At 39.2% G+C, this 21185-nt stretch overlaps 1 protein-coding gene across 1 annotated transcript in view; it reads right to left on the bottom strand.

Annotated features, from left to right (window-relative positions):
• TRPC5 (transient receptor potential cation channel subfamily C member 5) overlaps positions 1–21185 on the bottom strand; it is a 352280-nt gene that overhangs the window by 55267 nt on the left and 275828 nt on the right. The window contains exons 4-6 of the mRNA XM_036454471.2: positions 9183–9519; positions 7471–7610; positions 1567–1889 (exon numbers count right to left, since the gene is read on the bottom strand). Coding sequence (XP_036310364.1) covers positions 1567–1889; positions 7471–7610; positions 9183–9519 — 800 coding nt within the window. The remainder of the gene's footprint in view (positions 1–1566; positions 1890–7470; positions 7611–9182; positions 9520–21185) is intronic.

The raw sequence follows: 21185 nt of genomic DNA, 5'->3' as shown, positions 1-21185 counted from the left end.
GAGAGAGAGAGAGAGAGAGAGAGAGAGAGAGAGAGAGAGAGATTGGTTGCCTTCAGCACTCACCTTTACCAGGAGTGGAACCTGCACCCCTTTTGTGTATAGGGCAATGCTCTAACCAACTGAACCACACCACCAGCGGGGCCATCTTATTTCTTAATAACTGCTGAAAATTTTTCACCTTTTTGGTCTCTTCCTATTCTCCTGTTACTTAGCTTAATGTTTTTTTACTGTTACATGTAAGACCTGGTGGGGGTGGGGTGAAGCTGAGACAGGAAATTTGATAAGGCTTCCCCAAAGGTCCCTGGGTTTTGCAGTAGAAAGGTTACATGGGGTACCCAAATGAAAGTGGCCCCCTTAACCATAGCATTTACCATAATATGGATTATGGGCATATTCAGCAATGAATATCCTAGTCATCATCATGGCTTGCATATGAAGCATACCAGCTGCAGGGGATATACTTGGCTCGACATTTATAGGGGGAGATGGAAAGTCCCCCTTACCAGGGTAAATAGACCTTAATGGCTTTTATTCAGTCAATCAGGCTGGCTATTCCTTCAGAAATAACCTCCTGGGTATGTGGATTGTATATAGCCATCTCTGATTGTTCCACAGTGAGCTGTGGGTTCTACATCTACTTAAATTGCTCTTTCACTTTGCAGCCTTCAAAACCAACTATGCAATGTTCAAAATAGTTACTCTCAAAATACATTTCAGTATAGATTTCTTGAGAAGCTGACACTATAGACTATAGCAGCAATTTTCATGTCATGACACACATAAATAATTATCAAAATTCTGTTGCACACCAAAATATTTTACTTTTTTTTTCTGATCTGAAAAAAATAGGTATAATTTTGATTCATCGTGTGGGATGGCTATTTTGTTGACCATTGTCTTTTTTTTTAAATCAAAGGGAAAAGAGGTCAGTACCCTTCACTAAATACATGTTTTAAAAATTCTTGTGGCACACCAGTTGAAAATTGCTGCACTAGAAGTTTCCATAGGAACTTAGGAAATTCCAAGAGTCTTTTAGGAGCTCTGTGGCAGAAAGGGGGAAGAAGAGGATGAAGACAAAGTACATATTTCTTATTATAAATCACAATAACACAGGGTTCATGAAAATATTTTTGCATCCTTCCTTTTCTTTGTTCTTGTTCCAGAATACTTAAGTTAGCTTTCATAGTCACTTGACTATTGCTCTTATTCCTGTCTTGCTGTTTCATTTCCTTGGTGAGTGATGTGCTTTTTTGAGTGAGAAATATTTACTCCCTCCTTATTGATTCTTTTAAAAATGTGTGATGCTACAAAAATAGTTTAACTCTAGATGTGTTTCTGGGAGCCCAGCTGTATGTTTTTCTCTTCCCTGTCCTCCATAACCTAAGTCTACCTCCTCTCCTAGTCCCTTGTAGCAAGTGAAGAACCTTCCTCCACTTCAGACCCTTCAGGTTGATCTATGAGTAAGGTTTGTTTGCACTGTCAAGAGACAGTGATACAGCCTTGGACAGAAAATAGAGTAAAGAAAGAGAAGGCAGAAAAAGGCATGGAGGAGAGGGGAAGTCTTACGTGGAGAAAGCATTGTTCTGTCTTTCACATCGGATCCCCTTGCAGTTGTTCGGCTCATCGATCGCTCTGGTCTCATAATAAAAGTAAAGCTGGTTCAATCCATTGGCAAAAGCCAGAAGGACCAGGCAGTAGATAAAGAGGAATTTGAGAATATCAAGCAGCATTCGCCCCAAAGAAATCTGCAGAGGCCCTAAATGGGAGTTGGCTGTGAACAGGGATATGAGACGCAACGAACTTAAAATGTTGGATATTGCAAAGAGCGCTTCTGCAATCAGAGTTGGGTGCCACATTTCCCATTCTTCCCTTGGACGAGAACCATTATACTGAAAGAAACAAGTGCACAAGATGAGAAGTACAGTGAGCATTTATAAAACTTTCCCCTCTTGCCTGTCTTCTGCACCCAAATAAAACTATCAAAATAAGCACCAAGCATTTACTTATACAACACGTTTGGTCCCCCCCCCACCCACCCAATCAATACATGATATTAATAACTCTTTTCTTCCCACTCCCATTCAAATATATACCCAGGATATAGACATAGAAAAATGAATTTCAGAGCAATCATATGGAGCAACCACCTGTGGCTTGTCAACATTTTCTAACTATGAGTTTGCCAGATTGTTGGTGAGGGTCACTAGAATTGAGCCACTGGTATGCCCAAGGTGAGGGGGCCAAATTATTCTGCTTCCTAATGAGATTTCAAGTTAGATTCACCTTCTCAACTATCCCCCATCTATTTTTTCCTGAACACCACAGACAAGTTGTTACTGAAGGACAAGGGATAGGTTTAGCCTCAATAGTGTGCAGTGTTTACCCTGATGTACCTAATGTTTGCAGTTTGGGGTGGATGGAGCATTCTTGGAGGGCCATTATTCAGGATTTTCTGCTATTTGTTTTTTTATTTTATTTTTTTTTTGCAACCTGCAATGTATTCCGTACTATTACAAATGACATGTCAATTTTTCATGTAGTGAATTTACTACTGCCCACTCAGTGGTGTATGGATGTATTTTATTGTTACTTTGACAGCCCTACAAGTTTGAATGTCTGTCTAGCACAAATGAAGAACCAGGGGATTGAAGTAGGGAAAGAGCCAGTATTTCTGGGGTTATTATCCATTTTTCATCCCTGTCTTGGACTACTAGTTCTTAGAACATTGGGTATCCAGCTTTGTAGAAATATGGCTTTGTTGTGAGACCTAAAGTTCAATTACATTTTGTCACTTAAAACTACCTTTATCTCTTGTAAAAAGCAGTCATGTGACAGCCCACAGTGCCCAAGACATAGCAGCTTGCAGACACCAACTAGCAGGTAGGCAGTAGCCAGAGGAACTCCCAGCATGACGAAGGCAGCTCCAGGTCCAGGGCTCCCATAGTCAGGGCTGCCCAGTAAGAGCCACTGCTCTAATTTCATCATGGTATCCTCATGGATTCTACACCATTGCTCTCACCCTCCTTGCCTTCAAAGACACCACATGTGTGTTGTAGAGCCAGATCCAGCAGGCCAGATCTAACTTAGCCTAGAAGGGGATGTGCTTCTGACACCCTAACTCCATTCTCATGACATCCTCCATCCCATCCACCAATGAAGAGCAAGTTTGCTTTCTAAAAACAAAAGAAAATAACAAAACCCCCAAATTGCCTTTATCTCTCAATTTCATCATAGAATGAGGATAATATCTACTCCAACCTACTACACACATTTGTGATTATGTACCCATATGTGAAAGTCTGTGTACTCCATAAGGGGAGATGTTATGGAAATACAAGGAATTGCTTATTACCTTCTGAAGACAGAAGTAGATTTGGCTTGGAATTCATTATGAAGCATATTGCCTTGAGCTCTCATCTAAATATCACAGTTTCTCAAAGCTAAATGTAAACAACTTTCCTGAGAAAATGTTGCATTGTGGGCCAAATTATATTGTTAGCATTTCTAAAATGTGCTTCAGTTCCAACAACTGAGGAAACTGGTGTTGTTAAAATCATTTGTGTGTATCCAATATTCTTTACTGTCAGAGGAGTTTGGAGAAACTTTGCCACATTCTGCTTCTGTTTCAGATAGATTTTAGTTGGCCAACCAGTTTTGTACACTCTTGGCCAAATCTTATATCTCTACATTTTTCCTTCCAAAAAATTCTGCTGCATCTCTGTCGAGGGGTGGGTATTGTTATGCCTATTTTACAAGTGGAGGAACTGAAATACAGAGAGGCAGAGTGAGTTGCTTAAGATCACACAACACAGCAAGTTGATGGCAGATCCAGGACTAAAACTCAGGTCTCTAAACAGTCTAGCATTATTTCTGTTAAATATTACTTACTAGTATACGATAGTTGATATTACAACACATATGGTAGATAGGCCTTTAAAGGTTTTGAGGTATATGTAAAAGATGGCGACTCTTTGCTGATAAGCAAAACAGACCTATGTTTTAAAACTATAAAGTATTAACTGGAAAATGTATAGCTTGTAATTTAGGTTTTTTTTCTCGCCACAGCCACAACTGTAACTCAGGGAACTCCATGGGATGTTAAATCTGAATTTTCTGAATATTCAGAAGTTGTGAAAGATGATTCTTGTGGCAAATCTATACTTTGCATATACCGTATTTTTCGGACCATAAGACGCACTTTTTCCCCCCCAGAAGTGGGGGGAAAAAGTCCCTGCGTCTTATGGTCCAAATATAGCCTACACATATACTTTAAAAGAAAAGTTTTTTTCCTTGCCTGGCTCTGTGTGGTCTCTGTGTGCTTGCCCGGCTCTAAAATGGTTCTAAATGCTGCTGTTTACTTTACAGGGTTGATTACATGTGTTTATGACTGTGATGTTGGGTTTTAATGCACATAAAATATTTTAGGACACTATTTGTTTCAGAATCTTTTTTTCTTCATTTCCCTTCTCTAAAAACTGGTGCGTCTTATGGTCTGGAGCGTCTTATGGTCCAAAAAAAAAAGTACTTTTAGAGAAATATATTATAAAATATGAGAGCAGGGAATAAATTTGGAACTTATTTAATATGGAGGTCAACAAAAATGTTGTGTTAAGCACTGTGGGGCAAAAGTAGGTTTGCAATTGTAATTACATAAAACATGGAGTTTATTTTTGTATTATTTATTAAATAGTGTGCTATTTCCCATTTGAACAACTGTAAACCTAATTTTGCCCCACCCTGTACTTTTGGTTTTGTGTACTATATGGTTCCTGTAACCATTACTCAACTAATTTTTTATAGAACTAAAAGACAGTATGTAAACAAAAAGATGTGGCTGAAGGTTAAATTTTCTCTGAAGACCACAGTTTTCTAACTTCTGATCTAACACAAACCCGAGGGTTCATTGGAGACAGCTGGTGGCCACTGTGGGAGCCAAAAAGGAGGCCTGGAATACTCATTCCTCAATCCAAATTCAATACTTTAAACTCTAATATAATGAAATTCTGTATAAGTTTTAATTTCAAGATGTGGTTCCAATCTTATTTTTTCAGAAATCCGAATCTAAGGCCCAGAGAGGTAGAAGGATGACCTATGGTAATCCAGTTTGTGAGTATCTGAGCAAGGATTAAATTTTCTGACTCTTAAGTTAGTGATATTGGGAAGTAAGGGATTTTTCTTATATGTTTTTGAGATGAAATGTACCTTAAAAATTGGCTTCCATGCTTTTCAAAAGGGGCTCAGTCATAATAAGGATGTGTGTGTGTGTGTGTGTGTGTGTGTGTGTGTCTGCAGCCAAGAACTGGCTCTTAAAGAAAGAACTATAATTTAAAGGGTATCAAAGTTCAGATTTAATCTGTACATATGGAAGTAAGGTGATGGTGGAATAAATATAGGTGGTGCTATCCTAGAAGACTAAAGGACAATTATTATTCATTTGTGGGGATATTTGGGGGGCACTGAGGACCACCAACCTTATGTGTATTTGTTCCTTTTGAGTACTTTAGTCTGTGCTTTTGGTTCCTGTTGTTGTAGACCATGTGGGGTGACTAGTTTTCACTCAATAAAGGATCTCCTTTAAGCCCAGCTTATTCCATGGTGCTTTTGTATTTCCTCAGTGATCTGAAATGTTTCAAGAAGCCTGGGAACCAGCTCATATGGGTTTTACCTCATAGGAGTTGGCTCAGCCTATGTGATGCTCAGAATAAGTTCATCTCAGGCTGGTGTGCTCTGTGGTTAAGTGGGCCAGATTGCCCATTTATAATTCCTTATTGCAAATCTAAAGTCAGCAGGTGGCATGTCTTGCTTCATAAATTTTCTTTTTTTGTAGGATGACTCCAGCTTCTTGGCAAATGTTTCCTTTGAGTTAAGTGTTTTTCAGTTAAGGGGCATTCACTCAGCTTAGCAGAGCTGATTTATCCTTTCATTATATGGTGAAGAAGTGTTTAGCTCTTTGGAAACCTTACCAGTGAAGCTGGACAGGTTGTGTGATTAGCTAATATTGGGCATCTATATGTACATTTCCATATCTGCAATAGTTAATCATTTTACTGATCACGTATTCTAAACTTTTAAGCAAAACGCACCAATTTCTATATTGATAATTTATTGTCTCTCCAGTGTATAAATACCACTTCCAAAGGAAGAAATGTATTTTTTAGGCAAACAGTGTTACTTAGTCAGCAGAGTGCCAGAATGACATGGATTTTATCCAGGGACATTAACCAGAGATTCAAACATTTCCTCACCAGCTTTTTCTTGTATAAGGAAGTTGAAAGTATGTGTTAAGTGATCACCACAAGTATAAGGCATACTCTTAGGCTTCTTAAAAAATGTTTCACGACTGCATTCCACATTCATGCACTATATAACTAACTCCCAAAATCTTAAAATTTATGCAATATGCATATTATGAGTATAAAAATAAAGCAAGTTGTTGGAGATTTGGGGGACAGCCATATTCCCATTCTAAAATTTAATGTGAAATTTAATGCCAAAAAGCATGAGTGACTAGAGAATATTGGATCCTTAATCATCAGCCTTTCCTCATATTGGAGAAATTCAACTCAGGGTAAAGGAGGATGGCCATTCCATTATCTAATGAGCACCAAATTTGAACTCAAAGCCTGTGACCTATTGTGAAGGGCTATATATGAAACTATATTTTTCTGGATAATTTAGGCTATATAGTGTGCAGGAAAATTATCAATGTGATTTGTGTGTGTATAAATGCCATCTGAATTGGTAGGGGGACATAAATTAAAAAGGATTTATACCAGCTTGAATGATCATCCTGGTGATGGAAGTGATGAGGGAGACAGAGACAATTAAAGGTCTCTGTCTCGTGCAGTGAATTTTCTAGTGTTCTGCTATCTGTCATATGAAGAACAGATGATGAATTGTTAATATTTAGCTTTGAGAAGAGAGAACTCAATGGGTTAGGGAGAGATCACTTCATAGTGGGAGCACTGTTATGGAAAAGGAACAGCCTTGTCCTGTTTGATGCCACAGGGAAGAAGGATTACTAATGAATATGTCACAGAAAGAAAATATTAGAGAAATATAAAGTTAGTACTTTTTAATGAAGTGACAAGGGTTGAGAGAAGCTTTTGGAGATAGTGGATTCAATGAAAAAATTTTTTTTTATCTCTGTCCTTATACAAGCATCGGTGGGCCATCTTCTTGGAAAATATATTTTAGACAACACTTAAGCACTTATGAATGGATGGGTGGCTGAAAGCTATTTTACTTTCAGAGTTTAAGAAGCTATGGAATTATTTGCAAATTGCTCCATTCTCCAACTTCTTTGCTTAGGCAACACTGCTTACAAACTATTAAAGTAATGTTTATATGGTACTTTCCTACATGGATGGGATCATCATCAGCACTTTCCCCCTAAACTCTTTATGTCCCCAGTACTAAAGCTTAGTGTAGCCAAAATTATTAAGAGGAATGGCAGACATTCCAAATTACCTTGACATAGGCCACAATCTTCAAGGAAATAGTTGCCAGGTAGAGTGAGTTCATTGCAAAATCCATCAGGTTCCACCAGTCATGGATGTATTCAGTAAATCCACCATCCCACATTTCCTTAATCTCCCCCCAAATGAAACCTGAAGAATGGAAGCAAAAGGTTCATTTCTTTATAGGGTCAGAATAGTCATCCTAGTCATCATAGTAGGATTCCCCCATATAACAAAACATGAAATAAGTGAATCAATTGGGGTTAGTGGAGTGAAGCCACTAGAGATAGTAATAATTTACTTATTTTTCTTTTCTTTCTTACCTTCCAGTATTGAATTTACTAAACCAGATAGGCTTTACCTTGATATGCACATATGTTATACTTTTCTGGCTACTACTCACTTTTAGCATTGTTATTATAGTTACTGGGATGCTGTTATAATTTTGGGTGCCAGATTCTATCCATTTTAGAGTGGGAGTAGTTTCATCAATAAATTAATTAGGTCAATATTTTCCCATAATCCTTAGTTTCCAATGTGTGTTAGTGGGAAAATTTCTTAATGAGTTTTGAGGTAAGCAAGCTGACCATGGACCAAAATGCTCGATGTTGGTGATAAAGCTAGGCAGTGGAGCCCCAAATAATTTAGAATCCTCTTTTCTCTTTTATCTTCTCATTGTGTGATGGCTTCATGGAATTCTGCTTGATAGTACTGATGCCTTGGAATGTGGAACACAGTAAAGTATATGGCTGTAGTCCAAGGCAGTGGTTCTCAGACTTTAAAGTGCATGCAAGTAACCTGGGGATGATGTTAAAAATGCAGGTTCTGAGTCTAAAGTTCAGGGTGGGACTTGATATTCTGTTTGTCCAACAAACTACCAGGACCACAATTTGAGTAGCAAATACTTAAAGGATGGCAGTGTATTAGAGGGTCCAGTGCAATCTAATTTTGCCTGGAGAATGCTGTTAAAACTGCTTCTATCATGAATTGTGTGAATTTCCCAGGTTTCCCTCCTGATTGTGAAATAAGTATCCAAATAGGATGTCTACTGTGAATATGTACTGGGATTGTGTGGAATAGCCATCAGAAATAAGTAGATCCAAGTGCCCCTCTCTCCCATTTATGGGAAAGAGGGCATGCCCTCCCTAACTTACCTGAGGCTGGTTCTGACTGATACTTGTCTTTCCTTCTAAACCAACTGACAGACACTTTCCTTGTCCTTGATGGTGTTAGGTTAACAGAAATAAGCCCTGGGTATACTGCCAATCTCACTGTAAAACAGGTAATACTGAGTGACCAGGGATGGGGAAGAAGGAACTACATTTCTGAGCCTCCCAACAAAGGACTCCCGTATTTTCCGGCGTATAAGATGACCCACCAATTTTACAGTTAAAACATAGGTTTAGGCCTATATTCGCTGTATAAGACTACCCCCCCCACTTCCGAGGCAACACCAGTTCTTTTTTTAATAGACTGCCTCTCTGACTCTGGCCAATCTGAGCAGGCTTTTTACTAGAACACAGTGTAGCTTCGGGTACAGAACATGTACACTGTGTTCTAGTTTTAACTGTGAAATTAGGGGGTCATCTTATACGCCGGAAAATACGGTATGCCACTACACAGATGGAAGGTTCTGAGCTAGTCCAACTGCCTAGTTCAGTAGTTTCTTTAATACAGGACCAGCAGTCAGTCTTGCTTTATCTCCTGGTCCCTTTGACTCACCAAGAACCCAAGGCAATATCATCCATTCCACGACAGTTGGGGGAGGCCCCTGCACATGAAGGTCTGTTCTGACGATGTGCTGAGAAGCCAGGAGAAGCATGAAGAGGAAGGTCAGATATGATGCTGTGTGGCAGATAAACTTGATAAAGGGTTTCTTGATGAATAGACCAAGGTTGCTCCTGGGTGAGATCAGATAAGCTATAGACAGCATGGGAAACAGGAACCCAATGGTCATGCAGGTCAGAAGCTTGACTATCCAGTGTTTCCGCCGCCATCCAGGGAAGCCATCATACCACAGAGTGGCAAGCAACTGTTGGCAATTGGGCTGAGCAACAAACTGGGAAAAAGAAGAGAACACTTTACGCATCAGAGATGACCAGGAGGAAGTCTACATTCATACCTTTCCTAGTTTACAGCCAGTTGCATGGCCAATCCACCAGAGGCCTGATTTACAGGTTCCCATGAATGGATCGAACCTCAGAGATAGCTTTACATGTCAAGTTATGAGACTAGATCTTTCTTTGGATTATTTGTCTCATATATTATACAAAATCACTCTGTTTTATTTGTGCTTTGACTTGCCTCTTTATTCCATCTCTCATCATGTTAGAGAAATGGTTCCTAAAACCTGGCTCTGCATTAGAATTTTAAAAATCCACATTCCCAGGTGATACCACAGGCTAAATGAGCCTCTCTGGGTGGTAGAGCCTGGGCAGCCATTTTAAAAAGTTCTCCTGAGAGTTACATGCCCCTTAGCAGAGAACCATGGGGATTTTTTTTATTTATTTCAAATTGATTTACATCTACTAATTTCCCTAGCCTGTGTAAAGTCATCAACAAATGTGCACTTTGGGCAAACATAAACTGGCAGGGAATCGGCTCATGTCTGTGGCTATGGTTTGGAATGGAAATGAATTCTCTTTTTTATTTTGTCTTTTTCTCCTTTGGTTCTGAGAACCTGTTTGTTGGTTAGCAATGAATTGGGTCGCTACTTTGCCATTTACTTAATACCCTCTCTAATCTAGACATGCAAATGAGGAAGATATATTTTGGGGCTAATATTATAACATGTATACAACTCAGCTGAAATTTTACTTAAACTCAATCTACAAAGTGTCAGTGATTAATAGTGAAGGAATCATCAGCATTGCAAGTCACCCTCCAGCTGCTCTTTTTCTGGTAAGGAACTCAATAAGGAACTCAACGGTCAGCCATGATTTTAAATATTTGACTACTATGGCTATCCATGGGAAAGGTTAAACAGAGCTGCATTATATATCTTACTTGCCCAGCTTTACTGTTAATATATTTATGGAAGTCATTAACTTCACCAAAATCATTTTTTTCTTTCTTCAACACACAGCTGGACTACACCACCCAGTCTCCCTTGCAATGAGGTGTGGCCACATGACTAAGTTCTTGATAATGGAATGTTTAGAGAAATGATGAGTGGCAATTCCAGACCTGCCTGTAAAGGTCTATCATGTGTGCTCCTCCATATTATTTTCCTTTTCTGGCTGATTGTGATGTGGTAACTCAGGATGATTTAGGAAATTCTGCCAGCCTGTGGCCCCCAATGACCATGTGGAGGAGAACTATCTTGCTCACCAATAATACCCGTCTTGGAATGTTACATGACTGTGTTTGAGCCATTACATATTTAGCCTACCCTTAAGCAGTTCACTATTACAAAACTACCAAAAATAAGTTGTCAAATCTTTTTATGATGTGATCTCAATTTCTCCTAAGACCCCATTATGTCCTTACATCTCCTTATTACACATTCACACACAAAAAGCCAAAATCATCTGGTCTTTTCTACTGTTTTTGGTATTTCAGCCTGGGATGAAAAAAAGTACCAGAGAAATTTAAGGAAAAGTAGAAGGGTAAAACAAGATATTTGGATGCAATGGGGAAAAAGCACTGGGATCACACAATCTAGTGACAGAAACAAATGTATAAAAAGACACTTATAAAACAGTATAGTAAGGGCACTTATATGCATATGAACAAGGCAAAATGAGAGCATGAAGGAGAGACAAATCTGGACTGCTCAGAAAAAGCTTCTTGTAGAAGGCAGTACCTGAGTAGAGCATTAAAGAATGCAAAGAAGTTGGCTAGGCATAGGGGAGGAGAAAGAAAAATACTAAACAGCCAAAGAAAAGGGGATGAAGACTAAAGTCATAGAGGTAAAAAAGATTATGACTTGTACATGGAAGTAAAGCAGTCGGGATACATGCAGTTGAAATGAGAAGAGAAGAGGCCTAATAGGCAGGCAGGGGTTGCAGATCAACATAATAGTCTTTGGCCATTATAAATAGTCTGACTAATTTTTAGAGCAATGGGGGCCACAAGTGATGTGTGTGTGTGTGTGTGTGTGTGTGTGTGTGTGTGTGTGTGTGTAAAGCAAAAGGTAGATATTAGTATTATACCCATTTTACAGATGATGGGACTGAGCCCAATCTTTCATTCTTGGTAAGTGGTGGAGCCAGGACTGAAGCCCTAGCTTGGCTGACCATAGACCGAACTCTTGCACACTGAATGCTGGCAATCTATGGATGATATGATCTGAGGCCTGAAGAAAGCTGATAGTCTCAGTATTGGCCTTACTACAGTGACTGAAATGCCCATATCACTTATTATTTTGGGTTAAGGCATTATGTTTTTAGGAAGTAGTGATATATGAAGCTGACTACCCTTATGACTTTAAAGTGAATATATCGTATTAGCCAGTTATCTAGCTATAAGAGATCTGACTGCCAGCAAAGCACAGAAGCTAAGGAGCTCTCCTAGGTCTAGGCTCCTGAGTAGCATATAGGAAAGGCAGGGTTAGTGATGCATAGCTAAGACCATGGGGGTAGGGGGAGGGGCTGCGCGGACCTTGAAGATCCTACCTGTTGGGTTTAGCCCCAGGCCCATTCTTTATGGAACCCATGTTTTTAATCTATCTAAATCTTTTCTTCATAACCCTCCTAGGATCCTCACTCAGTTTTCCCCTCTGCAATGCTTCATTTCTTCAATGTTTCCAGACAAGGACTAAAATTTAAAAATTTTCTCTACTGTTGCATAGGACTTTTGGGAAAGCCATGGCTCTTTTTTCTTTGACATAAAGCTGTGTTTTAAATGGAGTGGCTCAATAGCTCTTTACCCCTCCAAGGGATAATTCTTTTTATTTTTTTATTTTAAATCTTTATTGTTGAAAGTGTTGCATATATTCCCCTTTTCCTCCATTGACCTCTCCCAGCCTGCCTCCACCCCCACCCCACCCTATTGTCTGGGCTCCTGAGTTATGCATATATGCACAAAGGATAATACTTTTAAAAAATATATATATTTCATTGATTTTTTACAGAGAGGAAGGGAGAGGGATAGATAGTTAGAAACATCGATGAGAGAGAATCATCCATCAGCTGCCTCCTGCACCCCCCCCCCCCCCCACTGGGGATGTGCCTGCAACCAAGGTACATGCCCTTGACCGGAATCAAACCCGGGACCCTTCACTCCGCAGGCCGATGCTCTCTATCCACTGAGCCAAACCGGTTTCAGCCACAAAAGATAATTCTTGATAGGAATAATGTAAAGTTCTATTGGAAAGTGCACAATCCTCCCATAGACAACTAGCAAAACTGCTTTGATTTAATCTCAGAGCTTTGACTTCATCATTCAGTGAATTATCTCCCCAGCTCCTCACCAGTCTATTGTATGCAACTTTTGTTCCTACAGCTGTCTAAATAATCACATGGCTTGTACCTGATTCACATACTGAACCCAAGGTAGACAGAATTTGACTTGCTCATTGCCAAGGGAGTGCAAGATCCACATGATTCAATTTAGGCATTTCATTAGTATTTCTGTATAGCTGCTCTGTGCCCAGTTCTGTGTGGCACATGGGGAAGAGTTTACAAGAGAGACTGACAATTATTCTGGCCTGCAGGAGCTCATTGAGATACCAGCTAAACCCACATAAAACAAGTAACATGACAATGATGTTAGTGTTCAGACACCTCACTAACAGTACAGGTTGTAAAAGTGTCAGGTTTCCAGATGGTTGGCTCTCACAGACTGGTGAAGGCCACTCCCCTCCAAGTAAAAATATTTTGTCCTTAAGGGCATAAAAAAGACATGCTCCTGTATCTCCTATTAAAAGATCAGAATACAATTTAGTCATGCAAACTGGGTCCACTTAATGTTAGGAAGAGCTCATTACTTTGATATGAGGCACCCTAACCTAGACACTCAGGGCATTCACAGATGGAACAAATCAGTAGGCACTAGAGTCAGCAGGAAAAGCTGCATAGAATCATTAAATCAGTGAACCTCACTTCCTTTGGAAGTCTTTTCTGATCACCACAGCTAGAAGAGATCCCTCCTGCCTGAGCCCAGACCACTTTGCTACTTCTTTGTTGTACCTTTTAGAGCCTGTCTTGTGTTACACTAACTTACATGTAGAACCCATGACTTGGCCTTCTTACAACAGTAAGCTTCTGAAAGGAAGGAACAATTTTGTATGTTGTATGACATTTTATACCTCAAAGGGCTTTGTGGGAATTACCTGTATTTGTTAAAGTGAGAAATTTCTCCTCTCTGCATCCCTGCTAAAAACTTTAGACATGAATATTAACTTCCCAGCAGCATTTCAAACACATAACTCAAATAGAATCACCCCCAAAAGCCCCCTAAACACACACACACACACACACACATACACTACACGTGCGTGTGTGCGTGAGCACAGGATTCTCTTTGCATTTTGCGTGCTTTCAAAGTGTGTCTCTAATAGTGTAATAATAGTAGTAGATTAAATGTACATAGAGCTTCTTATTTTTGGTATTTTAAAAGCACTTTATATGTATTAACAAACCCAGAAGTTTGTATTGCTATATTTACACCAATTGTACAGATGAGAAACCTGAAGCTCAGAAAGGGTAAATTGTAATAATAACAATAATTATCATTTGTGTGCCTATTATATGCTCATTTCAGAGCAGTGATCTAGGGATAGATTTCCCTGGTTATTGAGTCCCCATTCTCTAAGGAAGCAATGGATAATGAAGAAAAATCCACTAAAAGGAGCAGAGGGTATGGAGGTTGGAGATAGGCCCTTGAGAAGGAAGCTAGGGTGTGAGGCAGAGAAAAAAGCCAGTAGCAGTGAGCTTCCAGTGCTCCATTAGGAACAGACAATGGTCAGAGGAGAAAAATATTTAACTCCCACAATCCACCCTATTTTCTGCCATGGAAGCTGTCAGAAAAAAAAATTAGGATAATACAAGTCAGTCCCACATTTAGTCACTTAACTGTTAGTTTTCAGATGATTTAAAATTGTTCAGTGTGTACAAAAGTGCAATATGTGAGACTGGAAATAAGATCGTCTTGACATGTTTAGCATTCAGAGATTTGTAAAGCAGTACAGGCCTATTATTCTGGAAAGTAATTAGCAATGGCTTATCTTGTGTTTCCAAAAAGAGATTAGCTGACTTCAAGCTGGGGAATTTACAGCTGTAATCACTTAGTTCATTTGGAGAAAAAGAACATCTGAAATATGAGAATGAATCATGCTCAGGAGAAAAGGTGAGGATCCTGAAGAATAGCTGAGTTCCAGTCTATGGCAGGATCTGAAATGAAGGCCTTTGTTGGTAATTTGAAAGGTTTACTGACCTTCCCAGACCGTTCTTATGCTCTATCAGTGAATGGCTGCACGTTGGAATAGGCCTAAATTTTATTGCATCACATGGCATTTCTTTAAAAGATAAGCTGGGTTGTATATGTGTTGTGTGTATTTAAAAAGCCAGCCAGCAGAAATGACCAGAGACAGAACCGGTTTTATTGGTTTGTTTTGTAGTTGCCCATCAAGCAGGGCTCTGATGAAGAGAAAATACTCAAAAAGGAAATCTGTGGCAATGCTATATTTCCTGCAGTGGCAGAAATGTTCAAAACTCTTTTCTTTCACCAATGCAATGATCTTGCTGAGCCATACTATCATGAGATGATTTGGCTTTTTACCACTGCAGCAGAAATTTGAGATGAAGAATAGCTGTAGGCAAGTGGTTTAGGGGCAGATTATAATTTTTAAAAATTTCCTTATTGATTAAGGTATCACATATTTGTGCTCATCCCCCATTCCTTCCCAAACCCCTCCTCACGCATGCCCCCACCCCCCTGTTGTCCGTTACCATTGGTTAGGCTTATATGCATGCATACAGGTCCTTTGATTGATCTCTCTCCCTTACCCCCACCCTCCCCTACCTTCCCTCTGAGGTTTGACAGTCTGATTGATGCTTCCCTGTCACTGGGTCTGTTTCACCACCCCCCCCCATCAGTTTATTTTGTTTATTATTTCCCCTAGATGAGTGAAATAATGTGACACTAGAAATACACTTGTAAGAACCAAAAATGAGATAAGCAATAATGGTTATGCTGAGAGGCAAATGAATCAGTCTATAGTGAGTTTCTTTCTGGGCCAACAGTTCTTTTGACGTGTTGGTGGTATAGCATAGCTGCCTTCCAGATTATAATTTTACATGAACGCTCTGTCTAATGTAATTTGTTATTTATCTACTTAGATTATTAATCCATGGGGATTTTTTTAAAAGGAGATGCTTGCTTACCCAGGGATTACTGAGATATTTTGTAATCACTGGCTGCAGTTTCAATTTGCTAGCAGACTTGGTTCCGAAGATGGGATAATCAATATCAATGCCAACCCAGGAGCAAACTCACAATATAAGTCAAGTGGCAATCATACCTCTAATTTCAAACTAGAGCTAACCCTCACTAATTTGAACTAAATGGAGGAAGGTGAGTTTAGCTGCTAAAAACTGTTTTAAAACACATATTTAAAAACTAAAATTTTTCATTTGCTAATATACACAGTAGTCGGATTTAACTAAATGTTATAGTTTTGTGTTGGAGGTGATGGATTCTGAAAGCATCGAGTGAGGCTGAGTTACCTCCAATGCAATGCTTCTTTTAGCCGTGAGATGGCAGCAGAAGGTGGTAAGAGCTCACTTCTTACTCCAAAGAGGGGCATTCTAGAAGGGAGCACTAACTAACCCATGGATCAAACTAATGATACATGGAACAGAGCAGATGGGGAAATATGATGAGAGCCAAAGAGACAACTGATTCAGATGGCCTAAGTCCTTTAGAACTGGATGCCCTGGCAGTACCAAGCCCAGTTCTGGGAGGATGCTACAGGTATGCATATCCATAGTCCCTATTCAAAAACTCCTGAGGCCAGATGTGTTTTCAACTTCTAAATTTGTCATATTTTAGAACAATAATATGTATTCTGTGCCATAGTTTATGTAATACCCCCATTGGAGTATTATGAGGCAGCACTCAGAGTTACCAAATTTAGCAAATAAAACTTTATGAATGCTTAGACGCAATGGGTTAAATCAAGACCATACATTTCCTCACATTAGTTTATCTAAGGGTTTGCCATCATATGAGTTTTGATAGAAATTTTTTTTTTCAGAAATTGGTAGATTTTAGAATTGTGGACCTGTAATTGTTCAATAAATAAAACAATGGAGAGATCTATAGTATGACTTCAGTGTATCTAGTTCTTTTTAAAAAAAATAAATCTTTATTGTTCATATTATTACAAATGTTCCTCATTTTTTCCCTCCATTTCTCCCCTACACCAGGTTCCCACCCCACCCTCTGCCCTTTCCTCACCCCCAATGTCCTCATCCATAGGTGCACAGTTTATGTTCAGTCTCTTCTCGCACCCCCCACTCCCCTTTTCCCTGAGAATCGTCAGTTCACTCCTCTTCCATACCTCTGATTCTATTATATCCACTAGTTAATATTGTTCATCAGATTTTTTAATTCTCTTGGTTTTTAGATTCACTTGTTGATAGTTACGTATTTGTTGTTCATAATTTTTACCTTTATCTTCTTCCTCTTCCTAAAGAACCCCCTTCAGCAATTCATATAATTCTGATTTGGTGGCGATGAACTCCTTTAGCTTTTTTTTATTTGTAAAGCTCTTTAAAAAAAAAAAAAAAAAATATATATATATATATATATATATATATATATATATATTATTGATTTTTCACAGAGAGGAAGAGAGAGGGATAGAGACTTAGAAATGTCGATGAGAGAGAATCATCGACCAGCTGCCTCTTGCACACCCCCTACTGGGGATGTGCCAGCAACCAAGGTACATGCCCTTGACCGGAATCGAACCCAGGACCTTCAGTCCGCAGGCCGACGCTCTATCCACTGTTCCAAAACGGTGCCGGCTATTTGTGAAGCTCTTTATCTGGCCTTCGATTCTGAGTGATAGCTTTGCTGGGTAGAGTATTTTTGGCTGTAGGTTCTTGCTATTTGTATATTTCTTGCCATTCCTGTCTGGCCTGCATGGTTTCTGTTGAGAAATCAGCTGACAATCATATGGGTGTTGCTTTTAATATTCTCTCTTTTTCTTTTGCTCTTGGAATTTTAATTATGATGTGTCTTGATGTGGTCCTTTTTGGATTCCTTTTGTTTGGGGTTCTGTGCGCTTCCTGGACTTGTAAGTCTAATTCTTTCACCAGGTGGGGGAAGTTTTCAGTCACTATTTCTTCCAATATGTTTTCGGTATCTTGCTCTCTCTCTTCTTCTGGGACCCTCATAATTCTGATGTTGGTTCACTTGAAGTTGTCCCAGCAGTTTCTTACACTCTCTTCAACTTTCTGGATTCTCTTGTCTTCTTGCTTCTGTGGAAGAGTGTCTTCTGGCTCTTTATGTTTCAAATCTTTGACTTGATTCTTGCAATCTTCCATTCTGTTTTTAGGATTCTGTATAATATTTTTATTTCAGACAATGTATTCTTTATTTCTAGTTGATCCCTTTTTATTTCTAGTTGATCCCTTTTCATATTCTCATAGGTCTCGTTTATTTTTTCGGCCTTTTCTAGGAAATTCTTGAAAAACCTTATAACCGTGGTTTTGAACTCTATATCCAGTCGCTTGTTGTCCTCCATTTATTTCCTTTGTGATCTGTTTCCTTGTCTTGGCATTTTCACAGCTTTCCTGAGTTGGTAGGGTGGATTTGTGTGCTAAGGTGTCCTATATGGTTCAGTGGGTCAGCCTTCCAGTTACCTGAGGTGGACACTCTTGGTGCACCCCTTTGTGGACTGTGTGTACAGTCTTATTGTAGTTAAGTCTTTTTTAAAAATCTTTAAATTAAATTATTATCTGTGTACATATACCATTGTCCTCCCCCTTTATCCCCCCATGAATGTAGTTCTTAGGGACCATGTTCACTTCCTCACTTTTTAGATTACAGGATGTTTTCAGGTACTGCAGATCCTGAAGGATTGGGGTGAATGGGAGATTAAGTCACGTATTCCCAGTAGTTGGTTTGGCTGGAAGTTCCATGACCTACAGTGAGCTGCCCACTTCCTTTAAAATTTTCTGCATGAAATCAGAAAAAAGGTGGAGGAAGCTTAACCCTTCTCTATAATAAATAACACATTTTGAAAGCATATACAGTATATTGAACTCTGACTCTGGTTTGGCCTCTGATTTGTAGTGAGACTTGGGGAAAGACTTTGTGTTTGGGTCTTTATCTGTGCAATGGTGGTTCTGCCACCTATCCTACCTTCTTCATAAGGTTGCCATGATGATCAAATGGATCATTGGTGGCAAAATGCTTTGAAACATTCTATAAAATGGAAGATGGAATTCCTCACGCATCTTTGTTAGCTTAACTGTGCAATGTAGGCTACAAGCACAAAGCTATTTCTAATAAGGTAAAGTAGTAGCATGGTTTTGTCGTCAGACAGCAAGACTTGGGAGTTCAAATTTCAGCTCCACAACTTCTTGGCTGGGTGACTTTGGCAAGTTGCTTAATCTCTCTAACTCTCAGTTTTCTCATCTGAAAAATGAGGATTATACTAGTAACCCATGATATAGAGTCATTATGAAGACTAAGAGAGTTAGTTCAATATTGTAAAGATTAAATGAAGAAGCAATAAATAAATGTTAGCTTTTTTCATCATTATGGCTGTTATAAGATGGAGAATTGCCGAAACCGGTTTGGCTCAGTGGATAGAGCGTCGGCCTGCGGACTGAACGGGCCCGGGTTCGATTCTGGTCAAGGACATGTGCCTTGGTTGTGGGCACATCCCTAGTAGGGGGTGCGTAAGAGGCAGCTGATCGATGATTCTCTTTCATCTATGTTTCTAACTCTTTATCCCTCTCTCTTTCTCTCTGTGAAAAATCAATAAAATATATATATTTTTTAAAAAGATGGAGAATTGTTGCTTCTTGGAAAGACAGTCTTGAAATTACTATATATGTGACTTGACACAGATCTCACCTAGAAAATTTGCACACATCAACATTGCTTCCATTATCAATTTCTCTGAATGTTTAAAGGGTGCATTAGAGAGGCATATTCAATTGGAAACAGTACCATCCTGATTGTACAGTTAGATTCTATTAATATAAATAACTCTAATAAATCTCAGAATGAAAAAGCAGATTATTATGCAAAACACATTTTAGAGGAAAGAGAGGCAACTTGGTAGATAAAGAAGTGTTCATTGAGAAAGATTAGCAAGTCAAGATTACAGGAAGGATGGCTTTTTCAGGGCTGGATGACAAGGAGTGGTATCTCAGGGGGTTCCTTAAAGCTGAGATAGAAAATTTTATGAGTATGATTTTTAGATCAAAGCAATAAACTCTCTCAAAGTGGCTTTTACAGAATTATTTTCCAAGTACATGACCTAGAAAGAACAGTGCAGCATGACTCTTGTGTGCTTAATGTAACCCAAGAACAGGATGTTCTGCATTTTCCTGCCTATCCCAACCATCCCTCGTACTCCTACACTGTCTCTTTTCTATCTTTCTCTATCTATCTCTCTTTGAAAACAGAGATCCTCAATGCTTGAAGAGCTTTTAAGAAGTCACTTTCCTTCTGCTTCCAAGGAGGACCATTTAAAAAAAAAAATAAATCTTTATTGTTCATATTATTATAAAAGTTCCTCATTTTCCCCGCTCCACCAGGTTCCCACCCCACCCTCTGCCCTTTCCCCACCACCCATTGTTCTCATCCTTAGGTGCACAGTTTATGTTTAGTCTCTTCCTGCACCCCCCACTCCTCTTTTCCCCGAGAATTGTCAGTCCACTCCCCTTCCATACCTCTGATTCTACTATACTCAACAGTTAATATTGTTCATCAGGTTTTTTAATTCCCTTGTTTTTTAGATTCACTTGTTGATAGTTACATATTTGTTGTTCATAGTTTTTATCTTTATTTTCTTCCTCTTCCTAAAGAACCCCCTTCAGCAATTCATATAATTTTGGTTTGGCAGTGGTGAACTCCTTTAGCTTTTGTTTTTATTTGTGAAGCTCTTTATCTGGCCTTCGATTCTGAGTGATAGCTTTGCTGGGTAGAGTATTTTTGGCTGTAGGTTCTTGATATTCATCACCTTGAATATTTCTTGCCATTCCTATCTGGCCTGCATGGTTTATGTTGAGAAATCAGCTGACAATCGTATGGGTGCTCCTTTATAGGTAACTACCTGCTTTGCTCTTGCTGCTTTTAATATTCTCTCTTTGTCTTTTGCTCTTGGAATTTTAATTAGGATGTGTCTTGGTGTGGTCCTCTTTGGGTTCCTTTTGCTTAGGGTTCTGTGCGCTTCCTGGACTTGTAAGTCATTTCTTTCCCCAGGTGGGGGAATTTTTCTTTCACTATTTCTTTCAATATGTTTTCAGTATCTTGCTCTCTCTCTTCTTCTGGGACCCCCATTATTCTTTTTTTTAAAATATATTTTATTGATTTTTTACAGAGAGGAAGGGAGAGATATAGAGAGCTAGAAACATCGATGAGAGAGAAACATCAACCAGCTGCCTCCTGCACACCCACCACTGGGGATGTGCCTGCAACTCAGGTACATGCCCTTGACCGGAATTGAACTTGGGACCTTTCAGTCCACAGACCAACACTCTACCACTGAGCCAAACCGGTTTCGGCAGACCCCCATTATTCTGATGTTGGTTCGCT

This window comes from Pipistrellus kuhlii, unplaced genomic scaffold, assembly GCF_014108245.1.
Source record: "Pipistrellus kuhlii isolate mPipKuh1 unplaced genomic scaffold, mPipKuh1.p scaffold_m20_p_29, whole genome shotgun sequence".
Taxonomy (NCBI): Eukaryota; Metazoa; Chordata; class Mammalia; order Chiroptera; family Vespertilionidae; genus Pipistrellus; species Pipistrellus kuhlii.
The sequence above is the reverse complement of the archived record's forward strand: the minus strand, read 5'-3'. Positions and strand labels throughout refer to the sequence as shown.